General features: G+C 35.7%; 2 protein-coding genes across 6 annotated transcripts; one reads left to right on the plus strand and one right to left on the minus strand.

Annotated features, from left to right (window-relative positions):
- Positions 1 to 103: 103 nt before the first annotated feature.
- On the plus strand, positions 104 to 1,618 carry Eaf6 (chromatin modification-related protein EAF6/MEAF6). 4 transcript variants are annotated; one of them, XM_089843221.1, is made up of 6 exons: positions 104 to 225; positions 461 to 576; positions 661 to 748; positions 821 to 854; positions 935 to 1,346; positions 1,427 to 1,618. In XM_089843221.1, the coding sequence occupies exons 1-5, from the start codon at positions 142 to 144 to the stop codon at positions 1,255 to 1,257; spliced, it is 645 nt and encodes a 214-aa protein (XP_089699347.1). In that variant the 5' UTR covers positions 104 to 141; the 3' UTR covers positions 1,258 to 1,346; positions 1,427 to 1,618. The 4 variants fall into 4 exon arrangements, with proteins under 4 accessions (XP_089699347.1, XP_089699349.1, XP_089699346.1 ...); XM_089843223.1 differs by having other exon boundaries at positions 944 to 1,346; XM_089843220.1 differs by having other exon boundaries at positions 461 to 572; positions 654 to 748.
- LOC149661656 (neuropeptide CCHamide-1 receptor-like) lies at positions 883 to 13,205 on the minus strand. 2 transcript variants are annotated; one of them, XM_089843215.1, is made up of 8 exons: positions 12,993 to 13,205; positions 4,946 to 5,120; positions 4,541 to 4,844; positions 3,998 to 4,090; positions 3,758 to 3,849; positions 3,142 to 3,429; positions 2,675 to 2,754; positions 883 to 2,265 (listed from the first exon to the last, which is right to left on the minus strand). In XM_089843215.1, exons 2-8 carry the CDS (start codon positions 5,048 to 5,050, stop codon positions 2,055 to 2,057), a joined length of 1,173 nt encoding a protein of 390 aa, XP_089699341.1. In that variant the 5' UTR covers positions 5,051 to 5,120; positions 12,993 to 13,205; the 3' UTR covers positions 883 to 2,054. The 2 variants fall into 2 exon arrangements, with proteins under 2 accessions (XP_089699341.1, XP_089699340.1); XM_089843214.1 differs by lacking the exon at positions 12,993 to 13,205 and adding an exon at positions 5,421 to 5,558.
- Positions 13,206 to 14,835: the final 1,630 nt, after the last annotated feature.

Below are 14,835 nucleotides of genomic sequence, written 5' to 3' on the forward strand. Positions count from 1 at the left end.
AATATTAAAATTAAAAATAGGCAGAGGTGAATAAACTTAACTTGGAAACAGGCTAGTTGGCCTTGTAGTTCGTTGTCAAAATGATCTGAATCAAGGAGTTGATCTTAAAGATTTTATGCCAACAAAAATTTCAAAACAAACATGGCGTCTAAGGGATTGAACGTTAACGTAATTGATACGAGAAATGAACTCGCCGAACTGGTTAAACGACGGGTGGATATCGCTGTAAGTATGATTTTATATTAAATGAACTATTATTTATTACAGAAATATATATTAGAAAGACTAAACCAGCGCTAGAATTAGGGAAGGTCTAGTTTAAATTGCGTGCATTGCTAAGCCTTGGTAAAACCAAGTTTTTTTAACGAAAATGGCGGGAAATATAGTTGCGCAATTTCAGCCTATTTGCCAGGGAAATTTAAAAACGTAATACTGAAGTGAAAACTTATTTTTTCATAAGGAAACATTAGCAAACCTCGAAAGACAAATATACGCTTTTGAAGGCAGTTATTTAGAGGATACCCAGCTCTATGGAAATATAATAAGAGGATGGGATAGATATTTAACTACAAATAAGTATTTCTCAACCAACCAACCTTTATATATATATAGTATGTGTTTGTGACACTACTAACAATGAAGTTAATCCATACATTTCAGAAACACAAATAGCAAAAATGATAAACGGAATAGAAAGTTTAAAGAGGCTGAGAGGTTATTTTCTAAATCATCCATAACTTCTATGGCTGTAAGACCTAAATAAAAATATCTTTTAATAAATAGAAATAATATTATATATATATATATATATATATTTTAGGCTGTTAGTGGTATAATTGAAAGAGAAGAGAAAGGTATATGAATATTAATTTTCAAAGACTATATAGTTTTATATTATCATTTTATTTTTACTCACAAATATAAATTATACAAGTTCCCACAGATCCACATAGTGAAACAGAATCCCAAAATGCTGCTAGTGGCGGGGAAGAGAATGGACCCCCTCAAGGAGTAATAGCACCTAGTGTGGCTGCGGTTCCATTACCTTCTTCAAGCAGTAGTAGCTCTAGTTCATCCAGTTCAAGTTCAAGCTCTAGTTCTACCATGAATGGCAATCATTCACCCCCAAGTTTAGGTAATCAACCAACAAAAATGGCCAAAACATCCAGTGGTTCCGCTTCAGTAACGAGGGTCAAGAAACCTCCCAAGAAGTCAAGGCACAAGTATGCCTTCAGTCAAGTTTCAAATTTACATTAAAAATTGGGAGGGAATTGTTCAATGTTATTTTTTTTTTTTTTTTATCTTTAACCTTTTTAGACTTGAAGCAAAGTTCAAAAAAGGTCGAGGTAAAAAATTGGCTTTTTTTTTAAGTGTAATTAAGGTAAAAGGAGAAAAATAAATAATATTTTTTTTTTTTTTTGTTTAGGTTAAAAATTGTAAAATTTTATCACCGCTAAAAATAAAATAATGTTCATCCAAATCATTGATGTATTTTTGCCTTTCCATATTTTCACTGTAAAAAAATTCTCTTTAAAAAACAAAATTGTAAATCTCCACTATTTGTAAATAAAATTTTGATTTTTTTGACAAAAAGAATAAAAGTTTAAAAAAAAAAAAACGATCCAAGTTTCACATAAAAATTATTTAGTTTAAGCTTTAAGGGTGGAGCCGACTTTTAGGGGAAAGTGCTCCCATGCTATTCCAACGAGCGCCTGTAGAAATGTTTACCACGTAGCACACCAGAGTGAAGGGTGAAGCTACCTTATAGGCGCGGTAATATCTCCTATTTTAAAAGTCACCGTTATCAAAGGCTACGAAACCCTTGCCACTCCATAGTCTTGGTGTCAAGTAACATTTACAATATAGTGTATATTATAGAATCCACATTATTATTATGGTGATGAGCTTATATTTTTTATCGTATATTTCCCCGAAATTTAAAATGAATGAATTTATAGTAGAGGTTTTTGTACGCGCCGAAATTCTCTTGGGGTAATAAATAAAGTTTATATAGAACCACAGTCGCGGGCGGAAGTATAATTGGTTTTTCATTATCAAATTTTAGCCGGTGCTGTATTGAGGCTGTTATTTTCAAAACGGCTTTGAAACCTCATAGAATTAGGAAAATTCTTTTCGGGGCTATTTCTATTAGATTTCGAAATGCAAAAACACAATAAGTATCTTTTAAAATAGTTCCTAAACATACTCGAGACCACGGTTAGAGCGATAGGATTTAGACAGGAATTGACGAATGACATGACGTATCTATTTATAAATGAACAAACAAAGAAAGGCAATAAGAATTTTCTGATAATTAAATTGATTCCTTACTACCTCAAACTATCATGGATGAAAGTTAAGATTCTAAAGTATAATTAACAAGAGAGAGCTAGTCTGGATAACTAAGGCTGAGTCAATTTACAGTCTGAGACGTTACCTCATCCAACGGTCAGTGCCCAAGGACACCTTTTTCTTTTCCTAAATCATCTCCCCATATAGCGTCTCTGTCATCCTGATTTTTTTTATTTCTAAGTATATGACGTTGACGCGTTTATTTTAAACCTTTCATGACGGTTCCTGTCTACTCTTAAAGTCTTTCACCCTCAATTTCTTTTTAAAACCCTTTTATCCTTTCACAAACCCCAAACAAACCAGAATACTCTACAAAACTCACCCCATAATCTTCAAAACGTGCCAAAATTGGTTATAGTTTTCTCCAGCGAGGGGATAATAGTAATACCACAACATAAACACCTGAAAGAAAACGCGTGTCAAAAAAAGATTACCTCTTTGAAAACTCCGTTACGTGTGAGGGTGGCTTAAATGTCCCCAATCTTAAAATAACGTTAAAACCTTTCCCGGTTCAACGGTGAAATCTGACGACGCTATTTACCTTAATGGCTTAAAACGACACTGAATACCTTTCATCGCTAAGTTTTCCGGTGATTTTTACGTAAGTTTTCCGTTTAAGAAGAGCGAGAAAAAAGCACTTATTTACGAACAAAAATCTAGCTTTTTTTAAACTTAAAATAGAGTCTAGACAAAATAAGCTCTATTTTGGGATTTGAAATCTGTTTTGATCACGATTAAGCTTGATGATCTATCAGCACGGGCTGTCTATATTAAACGTATAGGACTAACCTGATTGGGAAAGAAGCAAATGGCGAAGATGAGGACAAAAGCCAATACGACTTTGGCAACTTTAGTTCTGGCACGCATTTGTTTCATTTGACTGTCATTCTGTTGGCCGAGAGACTGTCTCGAAGCCTTTATCAAATGCCAAGCCATTAGAGCGTAGAAACTGGTTATCAGTACCAAGGGAATTAAATACAAGAGAAGGAACTTAAGTAGAACCATCGTCTTGGGATACCAAGGCCACATATTTATGGGGAATGGGTAACAAACGTAGATGTAACGTTCAGGACCGATCTGATAGAAGAGAAAGAGAGAGAGAGAGCGAGAAAAAACATGCAGATTGCATGATTAATCAGGTTTAAAACATCTGGCGTTTCTCTCATGGTATGGATATACCCCCCTGGGGAGAGGTAGAACTTTAGAGTAATATATTAGAAAAATCAAGCACTAGTCTTCATTTTTTCCTACTTTTACCTCCTTATTGCCTCCACGTTACCCTTGCTAAGAGGTCCGTGGGGAGATATTATGAAAAATACTCTAAAGTAGCCGAAAGTGGCCCTTTTATTGGAAAATGGCAAGGTTTCCTCTAAAGGGACTCTACTGTAATATAAATATAAAGTACCTTGACTTCCCACAGGAAAGAGTAATATGCACCAGGAGTGGCAATTGCCGCAGATATGCACCAAACAGTGATGGCCAAAGCGTAGGTTAATGCTATAGAATAAATACTACACTAGTGAAATCACCAAGTTTTAAGGACACCATCCAATGTGACGTCAGAGATGTGTATAGTAATATTCTCTGGATTTTTATTACTCCTCTGACGTCAATGGGATTAAGTATCTTATTTATTCGCTCCTACCTTTTGTTCGTTTCCCGGTATGCTTCCGCATGGGAGATGCAATAGCGATGTATCTGTCCAAACTCAACAGAGTTAATGTTAGAACGGTCACCCCTTTAATATAAACATTCCAAAGGAAAAAAAAGGTATATGGTTAGGGCGATAAATTCCAATCGTGGTTTTTTCGCACGATATTAGAGACCAGGAGTTAGTGTAACTCGACAAACAACCCGCCCCGGAAGGTTTCGGAAGTTAAATCCGCTTTATCAAATTCTCCGAGGGTTCGTGCGAAAGACAACTGTCCAAAACACCGGGTTCGTTTGTTGACACTGCATAAAATATACCAAAACCACGCTTAGAAAGTAGAAATAATCCAAGCTTTTAAAAAAAAACTGATAGCTTTTTTCGCGCTTTCTAACTTCTAAGAGTGGCTTTGGAAACTTTATGAAATAAGTCTTAGTGCCAAAGGCCTAAAAGTATTCGCCAAGAATCGATTAGCACTCTAGCTAACTCTATGTCCCTTTCAAAAGAAACGTGGGAATGAAAAAACGGAGAAAAAATAACCTATAGAAACGTCCCGAAGGAATTCGGACAATTTACAGAGGAAGATTCCATATGGCCAACTTTCGAAGGTGTAGATAGTACTGATGAAAGGAACTGTGCCAGCTATGACGACGAAATCTCCAACAGCCAAACTCATAATGTACGTATTGGGGACGTTACGGAGACGTTTGTTGCGGATAAAAATTAATATTAGGGTGCCATTTCCCACCAAGCCAACCAAGAAAATGATGGCGAAGACGGCTGGCACCACGTAAGTCTCTAATCGTTCCTCGTACGGGACATACTCGGCGCTATCATTCTCCATCTTAAGAGTCGTGATAGAGAAAGCAAAGTTTTAGCTCGAACAAAGAAAAACGATTAGTGTAGAGAAAGTTTCCTCATCAAACTCATTGAAAAATCGATTACCTTCATATTTTCAAGGGTCAAATTAAATGGTTCAGCGCGATTGGTCCAAGAGGCGGTTGGAAACAAAGGAAGAAAATCCTCCAACGTCGAGAGATCTTCGACCATTCTGGCTGACCCCCGTTTATAGTCTTTCGATCTTCAGCGAAGAACAGATCAGACTAACTCTCTTCCATCCCTAATTAGTTTGAGGAAAGATAAAGTTTTCAGGGTAATGGGGCCACGGAAGTGTTAAACCTCGTTAAATTTAATCACTGTAGGTGTGACTACCGAAGAAATTGAAAGCTGTACTTTTAATTAAGTTCTCTCAGTTCGTATAAACCTGATTTAATTTTGGTTTTTTTGCTAAACTTTGGGGAAGTTACACGTATATTTATTTCAATCCGGGAATTTTATTCAAACCAAATGTTTTGTTTACTTAATTAAAAAAAACAAGTCAGACTAAAAGAAAGGGACTAGGGTTTCAGTGATGTAGTACCTTTGTATTAACCTGGGTCGAAATAAAGGTCACAAAAGGCAGAGGTTTCGTGGAATGAGCCGCAGCTGGAGATAAATGTTTGGGAAATAAAAACGGCATCAACACCATGCAGGTTTACAATACTTTCTTTCATCTTTTACCAACTCTGCAAAAAATAAATTTGTAAAAAGAAACCTTTTCTAGCGCTAAGTCTGTTACAAATTGGTGTGGTTTTATTTAAACTAAAAGAAAAAGGGTAGGTGATATTCGCATTTCGAAAACTACGTGAATAAATTTAGAAATAACATAATTTATAAAATGGTATTATGAATATACAACAGTTATTCTTTCAGAATCTTACAAGCGGAACGTTTTAGAGTAACAAACGGAATACTAATATAGCGGAATATATCCCCGCGAGCCTTACGGTAGTAAATTATATACCCCTAATAAGATTTAAGTTTAGGGTATAAAATTTAGGGTATTGTATAAGTTACAGGGTAAAGGGTATAGTTCTAAAAGTAACATAATCCAGACCCTCAATTATTTATTGACGGCCCCTAAAAGAAGACGAAAATAAGAAAGAAGAAGAAAGTTCCTAGAGAGTGAATCTTCTTTGGACATTAAATCCAAAAATCCACAAAGTGGTAGGATGCGACGCGTAATAGCTAAAACACATCCTGACATAAGCTTAGGCTACATTCCCGCCCAGAAGATGCTATAGAGACGAAAATAGGATTATTTCGGTCAAGGATCAGAGATCCTTCTTTGCCTTGCTAAAATATACTGAAATAAAAAGAGGTATCTTCACACGGACCAGTGTTTTCTTTGCAGACTTTTTACCCAAAACGGATTTTATATAATGCTCTAAAATATTTAAATATTTTGTTATATATTTCAAAATAACCTGAACCACGTGCTGAAAATAAAAATATTCTGCCTGAAGAAAAATTTCCGAACGTGTCCCAGAAGAACATTTATATTTTGAAGGAAAAATAAGTTTTTGGATTACTTTTCTTCGATACAAATGGAAGCGATATTTTGAAATTGTCCTTTCAAAAAAAATCTCGAAACCTAGGGGCGAATAAAAACGTTTTCTGAATAACTATTTACATTGGTTTGAAAAGCATGCCTACACTAATGTGGGCGGGCTGGGATTTGCCGTAACTGCCTTCTATGATATGTATCATAAGTTTATAAGATAAGATGATATGTCGTAAGTATGACAATACCTATACTTCGTGATACTAGCGACTTACAGCTCGAGCTAGTTCGAGAACGACAAGCGAGAATTGACTACACTAGGTCGGTTTTGCAGTTCAGCTAGATCCTATTTAGTCTGTTCCTTAAGCCTATGACAGCGACTCACCAGGAATCTATAACGTTTAACCTACGTCACTTCGTGACAAGCTCCAGTTTGTAACCAGTGAAAAACTTATGGAACATATCTTATGAACTTATGCATGCATGTTTAAGGAAAATTAGGTAGTAGGATCACGTTTCTATTCGTACAGTAAGATGTTTGAGATTAGGTTAGACGTAGTCTGGCACAATGCATTTGTTAAACACGCTAGAAGGAATACAAAAGCCTCATGGCTTACCTCATCAACTTAAATTCGTGATACTTCACGAAAGCGGAATGGGAATTAAAGAGGAAACACTTATTAATTCTACCCGAATACCGTATTTAGAAGGGATTAGGTTAAGGGTTTACCTCGGAAAGTGTATCGTATAATCCGTTACATCATGGGCCTTAAACCTCTATCGCATTATACTACCCTCCAAGGACCTGAAGTTATTAAGTTGCGTAATCAGGAAAGATAAAGCTATAGGTCGAACGAAAATCTGCCAACTTTCAGCCATTAACCCTCTTAATTAAATCAGAAAAGACTATAGTCAGGCTCTCATTTTAGCCTCACTCCCCTCTTTATTAGACTAATTATGAATGCACCAATATTTGGCGCGAAAAAGATTGAAACCCCGGAGCATGTAGAGCAATTTTCCGCTAGACGAAAAAAAAGAGCACCGGCCCTTCTGTCAATGTCCAGGCCAAACTCTCTCTATAGTTTGACATTGGCAAAGGCTTACAAAATACATTGGTAGCGGTCTATATTTGGAAACAACAATAGGGTATGACTTTTATCACTAACACACAGACTAAGAAAGGCGAACCTTACAATTTCTAGGGCATAAAAATCTCTACAAGAATAGGGTTTCTTTCCCGAGTTTATACAGGGTGTTTCTAAGGGACATCGGTTTCAAGTTATGTTTGGAGTATTTTACGGATGATCCCTTAAGTTAAATTAGCATTGTCTTTCAGTTTGTTAATTACATTTAGGGGTCAAAATGTCATACAACACTTTCGACTTGAAATCGCCCAAAGAACATCCCCATGCACAATTTCTTAAGAAACACCCTGTATAAGAGTGACATTTCAACCCCCAAGGACAACTTGCGAACAGTGAAGGGCTCAGTAACACTATACCTCTTTGGTTTCGTGTTTTTATTTCGTAGCTATGTTAACGTAGGCTACGTTCTAAACGAAACAGAGTTAGTATTTTAAATAATGATAATAATAAGATTCGAAGGGAAGACTAATTTTCTATTTGATTCAACCGGCTTTTCTACTTCAAAGAAAAAGGGATTTTTTCGTATTAAGAAATCTTCAAAGTAATTCCCACCCTACTATCTAAAATTGCATTAACTGGGTTAAAAAAAAATTTGAATTCGCTAATAGAAAAAGACTGTTTTTCCGGGATTTAAAAGTACCCCCTAATTTAGGCCTTCGCGACTCAGATGAAGAACCTCTAGACAACAAAGTCGGGATTAGGCTTAGTGCCAGGATATATTTTTCTAATTAATTAGAGGGATTTTTTAAACAATGTTTAATTAACTGTGGTTCAATGATTTTGTTGACTTAACCTAACGCTTTCATCAAAGGATAAGCCCAATTTCTAGGGTTAATATCCGCGGTGTTATTTCAAGGAGCTCATGTAGAAATATTTCAATTCGCCCGCACTTGCGTTTAGGGTGAAGTCAATATTTACGCGCTGGTTTGCGTAGATCGAAGTTAAAATATTCTTTTAAGTACTTTTATTTAAAAGCTGCAGATGCAAATAGTACTTATAGATTCCCAATAAGTATCTGATATTCTGGAAGAACCATCGAGGTTGTGTACTTAAGTGATTTTCGGAATGATTAAACATTTCAAAGGCTTGCCTGACATGTTTTATCTACTCAAATATTGAAGAAAACAAGGGTAAAAACTTTCACGTTTCTAGAAAAACACACAAAACTGATATTTGTTCCGTTATCAACAAAAATCGATACAGTGGCTTGTATCGATAAAGTTTGTATCGATTTCCTAATCAATTTTATCGTGTCTGTAAAACCAGGCGTGATCGTAGGCCTTTTATTTTACAGTATTTTACGGCTGAAGTTATCAAATGAAAGCTGATATTTATACTCTATGCCATCTCCCCCAAAGTTTCTTGATACTATTTTTCATATCTTTGAGTTAATATACTTCATTTACCACAACCGATAAAAAAACAAAGAAAAAGAGAATATAATAAAACTTTGACATTTTTGTCAGGAACACAAAAAGCCATAATTTATCAAAAACACAAGAGTGGAAAAACAAAATGAGGCATGGTCCAATTATGAAGTATTTTGGGACAGGCCATGAATGATTAAATGAATGAAGTGAGTTTCTGTCTCTATTTTCTTTGGAACATATTTTTTCGAGTTATAAGAACATAGCATTATACTTTGAAAAGGAATGAGAAATCATAATTCACAATTGTCGTTTTTGAGCTAAAGGAGCAGAGATATGCGATGAAGAAAAGTATACCGCGGTCTCATTTTCTCGATGATAAACTATCGTGATATAACAGCATAGTACTTATAAAATCATAGGTTAAACCGAAAGTATCTTCAGTATTATGTTGCAATTTTGGTCTAAAAATAGATGTTATGAGGATCTCAAGAGATATAAGATACCCCTTTATTTCCCAAGACATTTATGACGGGGCTCTTGATACAGGATATGTTTTGTATACACGCGGCTATAGCCAGAGGGATACGGTTCCTTTGTCCATAGCGTGTCTATGGCAACTCTAGTCTTTCCAAAATTAGGCCTTGGTCCGAATTCGTACATTTCACAAATTAACTATATAAATATATTTAAGGTATTGAATTTTCGATAAACGATCTGTACGCGTGGGCTTAGGATCATATAAGAACTTAATGATTTAATCTATGCCCGGATTCATTACAACTTAGGCATAATTTATAATTGATGGAATAAATTGGACTTTGGTCTACATTGAAGCGATTTACAGAGACTGGATAATTATAATAATATTAAATATATTATAGGGTGTTTGCAATAAATTAAGAATGTTCTTTGATCGAGATTGAGTCGAAAATGTAACTTCTATCTCCATTTTTGGCGTCCGGGTCACTGTTTTCAAGCTATGATTTGAGTGTTTTAGGGATGACCCCTTATTGTTAAATTAGAAATTATTGTCTAAATCAGTTTCGTAATTAAATTTAAGGGGTTATCCGTTAAATACTCCATCAAATCTTAACTTGAAAACAGTGGCCCGGACGGCAAAATATCATCGAACATTATCAACTCAAAAAATCCTTCAAAGAACATCTTCCTTATAACAATTAATAATTAATTTCTATATGAATGCTGAATGATTACAGAAATTCAGTTCTCGAGCAAACAGAACGGATTGAATTAAAATCACATCAGAATTATTAATTTCATGTAAATGTTTACCTCGTCTCAACATCCAATTCATACTAAAGCTACTATATGAGGACAGAACCGAAAACTTTTTGGTGGAAACCTTTGACTTTTAAAGGATATTAGAAGCAACTATATATTTATCAAGAATAAATTACCATAAAACTCTGACGTATAATGAGTTGATAACTTGTCCTATAAACTTTCAAATCCTTAGAGTCCTATGCGCAGTTTACCCCTTTACCGAGTGATGTAACTTTTATATTATGGAGTTGTATTGAATAAGCCAATTTTGACCCAAGCAAAATCCAATTTAAATTTCTTTTTTTGGTACCGTTATATAAATGAAACTAAATTATCATAATTTAATGAAAGTTCTAACAGATCGATTTCCTTTTAGAGCATCTTATAGCCTTTGGGTATCTGAAAAAACATCGCTAGGAAAGGGATAAACCAATTCGCCATTATTCTACTCCATCATTGTAGTATATTGGATTTTCTTCTTCCAAGATCTAAAGCTCCTTTTAACTTAAGAATCCCGGCCGTTTGTTTTTCATCATTATGTAACTTCTATCTCTCTTAGTGTCAACACACCCGTCAAAGTTATGATTTATGGAATATGTTGGTGTCACTTGAAAAGAGAGGTCCTCACACCATTGCTATAGCTTTTTTGACCTCTTTTGGATGGGTCAAGAGGTTAGGCCTATAGCTGTATCTATAATAGCAGCCAATCTAACCGGATGCCATTTCCGGAAATCATTCTTTCTTTCGACCAACATAAAGGTGTTGGCAGAAGAAAACCATAAGTGAATCAACACTATATTCACGAAAATGGGGTGAATTTACACTTATCCGTAATATTTGGTGCCATTAATCAAACGAAACTTAACTAATGTACATTTTCGAGGGGCTGATTACTACGAGGATCCCTGAACGCTTTTGATTACGGGTTATGGATTTTAAATATAACGAGTGTATAATCCTAATAATACAGTCAAAGGTACAGGGTGTAAACCGATTACGCCGAGTAACTGACCCCTCGGTTAATTTTGGAAGGCGGGTAAGTGTGCTAGCGATAAAGAAACCTTATTATTCTTGACACAATGTGACAACATAAAGGCAAACACGCCTGTAACTGATACAGGCCGGCTGCTATACGACGGGCCTAGGGCACTTATATAATAAGGGTCTTTACGTGCATGGGCCCTTATTTTGGGAACCGGATACAATATGCCTCATATTAAAAATACTGCACTTGGCTTCAAGGAAAAATAAGAAAAGAGTTATTGTTTTAACTTACGCCACAGAGAATATAGTAAGAGGAGTAGAAGCTTAGGCTTGAGGTAGTTCTCTACTACCGCGGATAGGAATTTGTTATAAATACTATACCTTTTAGTTCCTAATTATATAACATAACGTAAGTCTATATACTTAAGTAGAAAATCAATAAAAGGCGCCTCAGATAACCATTAAGTAGTTCTCTAAAATTCAAAAGATCCTTTGGAAAGGCTAACCCTTTTGTTCTGTTTTCTATGGTTACGTGGCTTTTATTACAGAACATATTTTGGGACTTGGCGGGATTCTTATATTAGTCTTTTGACGGTTATATTTCTACGAATATCTTAATGCAACTTGAGCTAGATGGTCGGGTCTGGAATTTCGTCAAAGGAAACCTTCTCAGATCAAAGGAGTTTTCGAGGAAAATAGAGAGGAATGTCTACAACAACATTTTTCTTCGCGGTTTCAGCGTCATGAGGCTTTCACATTGCCTCAAGAATTGCTTAGCTACACTAATTTAATCACATTCTGAAACTAGGCAATCCGATCTCCAATGAAAATAGATAAATTTTGAACACATATATCGGTAAAGATAACATGAAGTTGCGGTTTATTTTCCCACAGGGTTTAGATAATAAGTGGGAACAGGGCTTTTATAACGATTTTGAAACGAGAGATGTAATCGATGAGAGAGAAATAAGAAGATCTGTAATTTAGCGAAACTAATACACATATGAGTTTCAGTTCATCATTTGCAGTTAATATCAAATTAGTTTTTTAATGCCTGACTAAGGTATCCATTGCGTATTTTTACTCTACTTTGGGATCCGTTTAAATTCCGAGATCCCACATTCCTAGCAAGGGGTTGGACAGTTACCAAGATTACCCAAATTTTGCTCAGAAATCTATAGAGTCTTTAAAAATAATTTCCATTTTCACTTTTATGGCTTTTTTTTTGGAAGTTAAAAGCTATTGTGAAGCGAGATAGTACCGCTCGTATATGTAATTAACATTAAAATAACTAAAGAATTAATGTCCTATCTCTCGTCATTAATTACAATCCTCTCTAGAGTCGTGTCCTAATTAGATTGGCAGGTAAGTTGGCAGGTAAACGAACATAGATTAAAAAAAAGCAAAACAAAAAATCCACTGGGAGAGCTAGCTGGCATGCTACGGGCGTTCAAACTTCAACAGTAGCAAAAGGTAGTTATAAGGATTAAGGGACTGAATGAAAGGGAAATGACCCTTCTACTTAAGCCCACATCTAACAGTCCCCGGTCTCCCAGGGGTCCAAATAAATTATCATCCCCGATTTTCGATATCAAAGCAAGGGATAATTTGATTCGTTTCTAAATCCCGCAATTTGAAGGGGAAAATGTTTGGGCACTGACCGACACGGAATCTAATAAGATTATTTAATCAAAGGGTAACGTAACGTTAAATAATTATCGTAATTGAAACCTTTAATCGGATTCACTTCAACTATCCTTAATACTATATCACAAATCTTGTTATTCCTATAAGAACATAAGTTAAAAATATTGAAAAATTCTTACATTCGGAAGTCGCAATTTAGTTTCCGCTTGTCAAATATTCCACTCCAGGGAGATGCGGGCTATCTCGAAGTACGTATTCTTCAATTTACACTCTGACTGAATAGCAAATAAAAAGGTTTTAAAACCGGCCGTCGAGAGTGGTCGTATCCCTTGAATATATCTACATTTTTTAGTAGAGTTCAGTAGATAAACTAGGGGGAAACGGCTCGTAAATGACGAGGGAAGAAGTCTCGAACATCCGATCTCAGTTAGTCCAAGAAATCGTTTGGATTTGACAGCCGAGTTACCGAGTAGCGGCTAGCTTCCGTACTACGACTGGTCCGACGAGAGAGAATTTTCAGTGATGCATACGCTCCTGACTGGTGGGGGCTAATTTCCCTTTTTCCCCTATTTCCGCCTGTTGCGTCCAGTAGCGGATACGAGCGAAATAAGCGACCCACGACGGTGGACTATCAGAAGCCTTTCGGCTATTTTGAGATAGGATTAGGAGGCCAAATGACAATGGACTGCAGTGTGTCCTGAAGCAGTGATGGTACAATTTTTTTGACCGAAAGCTAATATAAAACAATATCTGTTGTTCGCTGAACAATTCAGTAATCCTCTCGAGCTTCAAGCACGTTCCCATTTCTGCTTAAATGGGCTTCAAGCTCTAGCCTACAGGGTTCTTGTTAATTTTTCTTCGATAAAACTGCGGGCTTGGAAATGAAAATAGACCCGAAATGTTTTTCAAAATACGTCTGAACTCATATCTCGCGCAAATATTAAAATATTTTTCCATAGTATAGCACCTAAGCAATAAACTTCTCAATATTACAAGATAGTAAATAATGAGAAATTTACGCAACGTTTGATACGAGATTGTAAGTCCTGCAAAATAGTAAAGCGAACTCTGCTAGTGTATAAAGAAAATAAATAAGCGCAAAAAGGCAAGATTTATGACCACAGCAAAAGCAATAGCGAGTGTGGCTTTATCTATAGACCTACGCGGAAAACCTAAATTTGCAGACATCGATTCTGATATCAAGGTATACATTTACACAAGTAACATAATCGAAGAAAATTTATCCAAAGTTATCACCACCATAAAATATAAGACAGTGGTCGAAAAGGTCTATTATTGCAGTGTTCTGACCATTTACGGAAATCATTTAACCATAAGAATGGTGACCTTTCACCGAAAAAAATATTTGATAGCTTCGTTTTAGCCTACTTCTGTCTTATGTAAGAGAAAGAATAGGTTTACGCCTTGAATCTACAAGTCCACGAGTAAATTCTGTATTTTAAAATTTAAAATAGCTTTGCTCCAAAAGGTGACAGGGATATTTGTCATGACAATATCCAGGAAGTTTGCGAAGCAAATAAAGTCGGAAGAGTGATAGGAAAATCAGCTAGGAGATGCGGCCAAAAGGATTGTTCAATTTTAAAGCGAGAACAGAGCGCAAACAAGGCATCCTGCTTATAATGGCTAATCTATTTTTTATTTTATTTTTTAAATTTAAAATTGGAATTTGAGATCGAATGGAATAGTTTTACAACTTTCATAATAATCGCAAAACATCTTTTACAGATGTTTGGTTTTATTTTCCAATTTCTTTGCATTATACGAAGTTGAGATATCTATCGCTCGTTACGATAGGACAAGATTTAAGCTTGATTTGATGGGCTCTCGTGCGTGTGGAATGTTAGTTCGTCTATCTTAATTGCTTCCCATTCCTGAAACAGTCCCTGGCCTCTCCGCGTCTACGAGTAACGGCGAGGACCGAATGGTTAAGGCTTAGAAGCCAGATAGAATGAGAGAAACTCAGTTCTATTAAGAACCAACACAATATCTGAGAATATTACA

The sequence above is a fragment of the Phalangium opilio genome, unplaced genomic scaffold, assembly GCF_054372755.1.
Source record: "Phalangium opilio isolate 3A_F unplaced genomic scaffold, DU_Popi_V2 ptg000070l_1, whole genome shotgun sequence".
NCBI lineage: Eukaryota > Metazoa > Arthropoda > Arachnida > Opiliones > Phalangiidae > Phalangium > Phalangium opilio.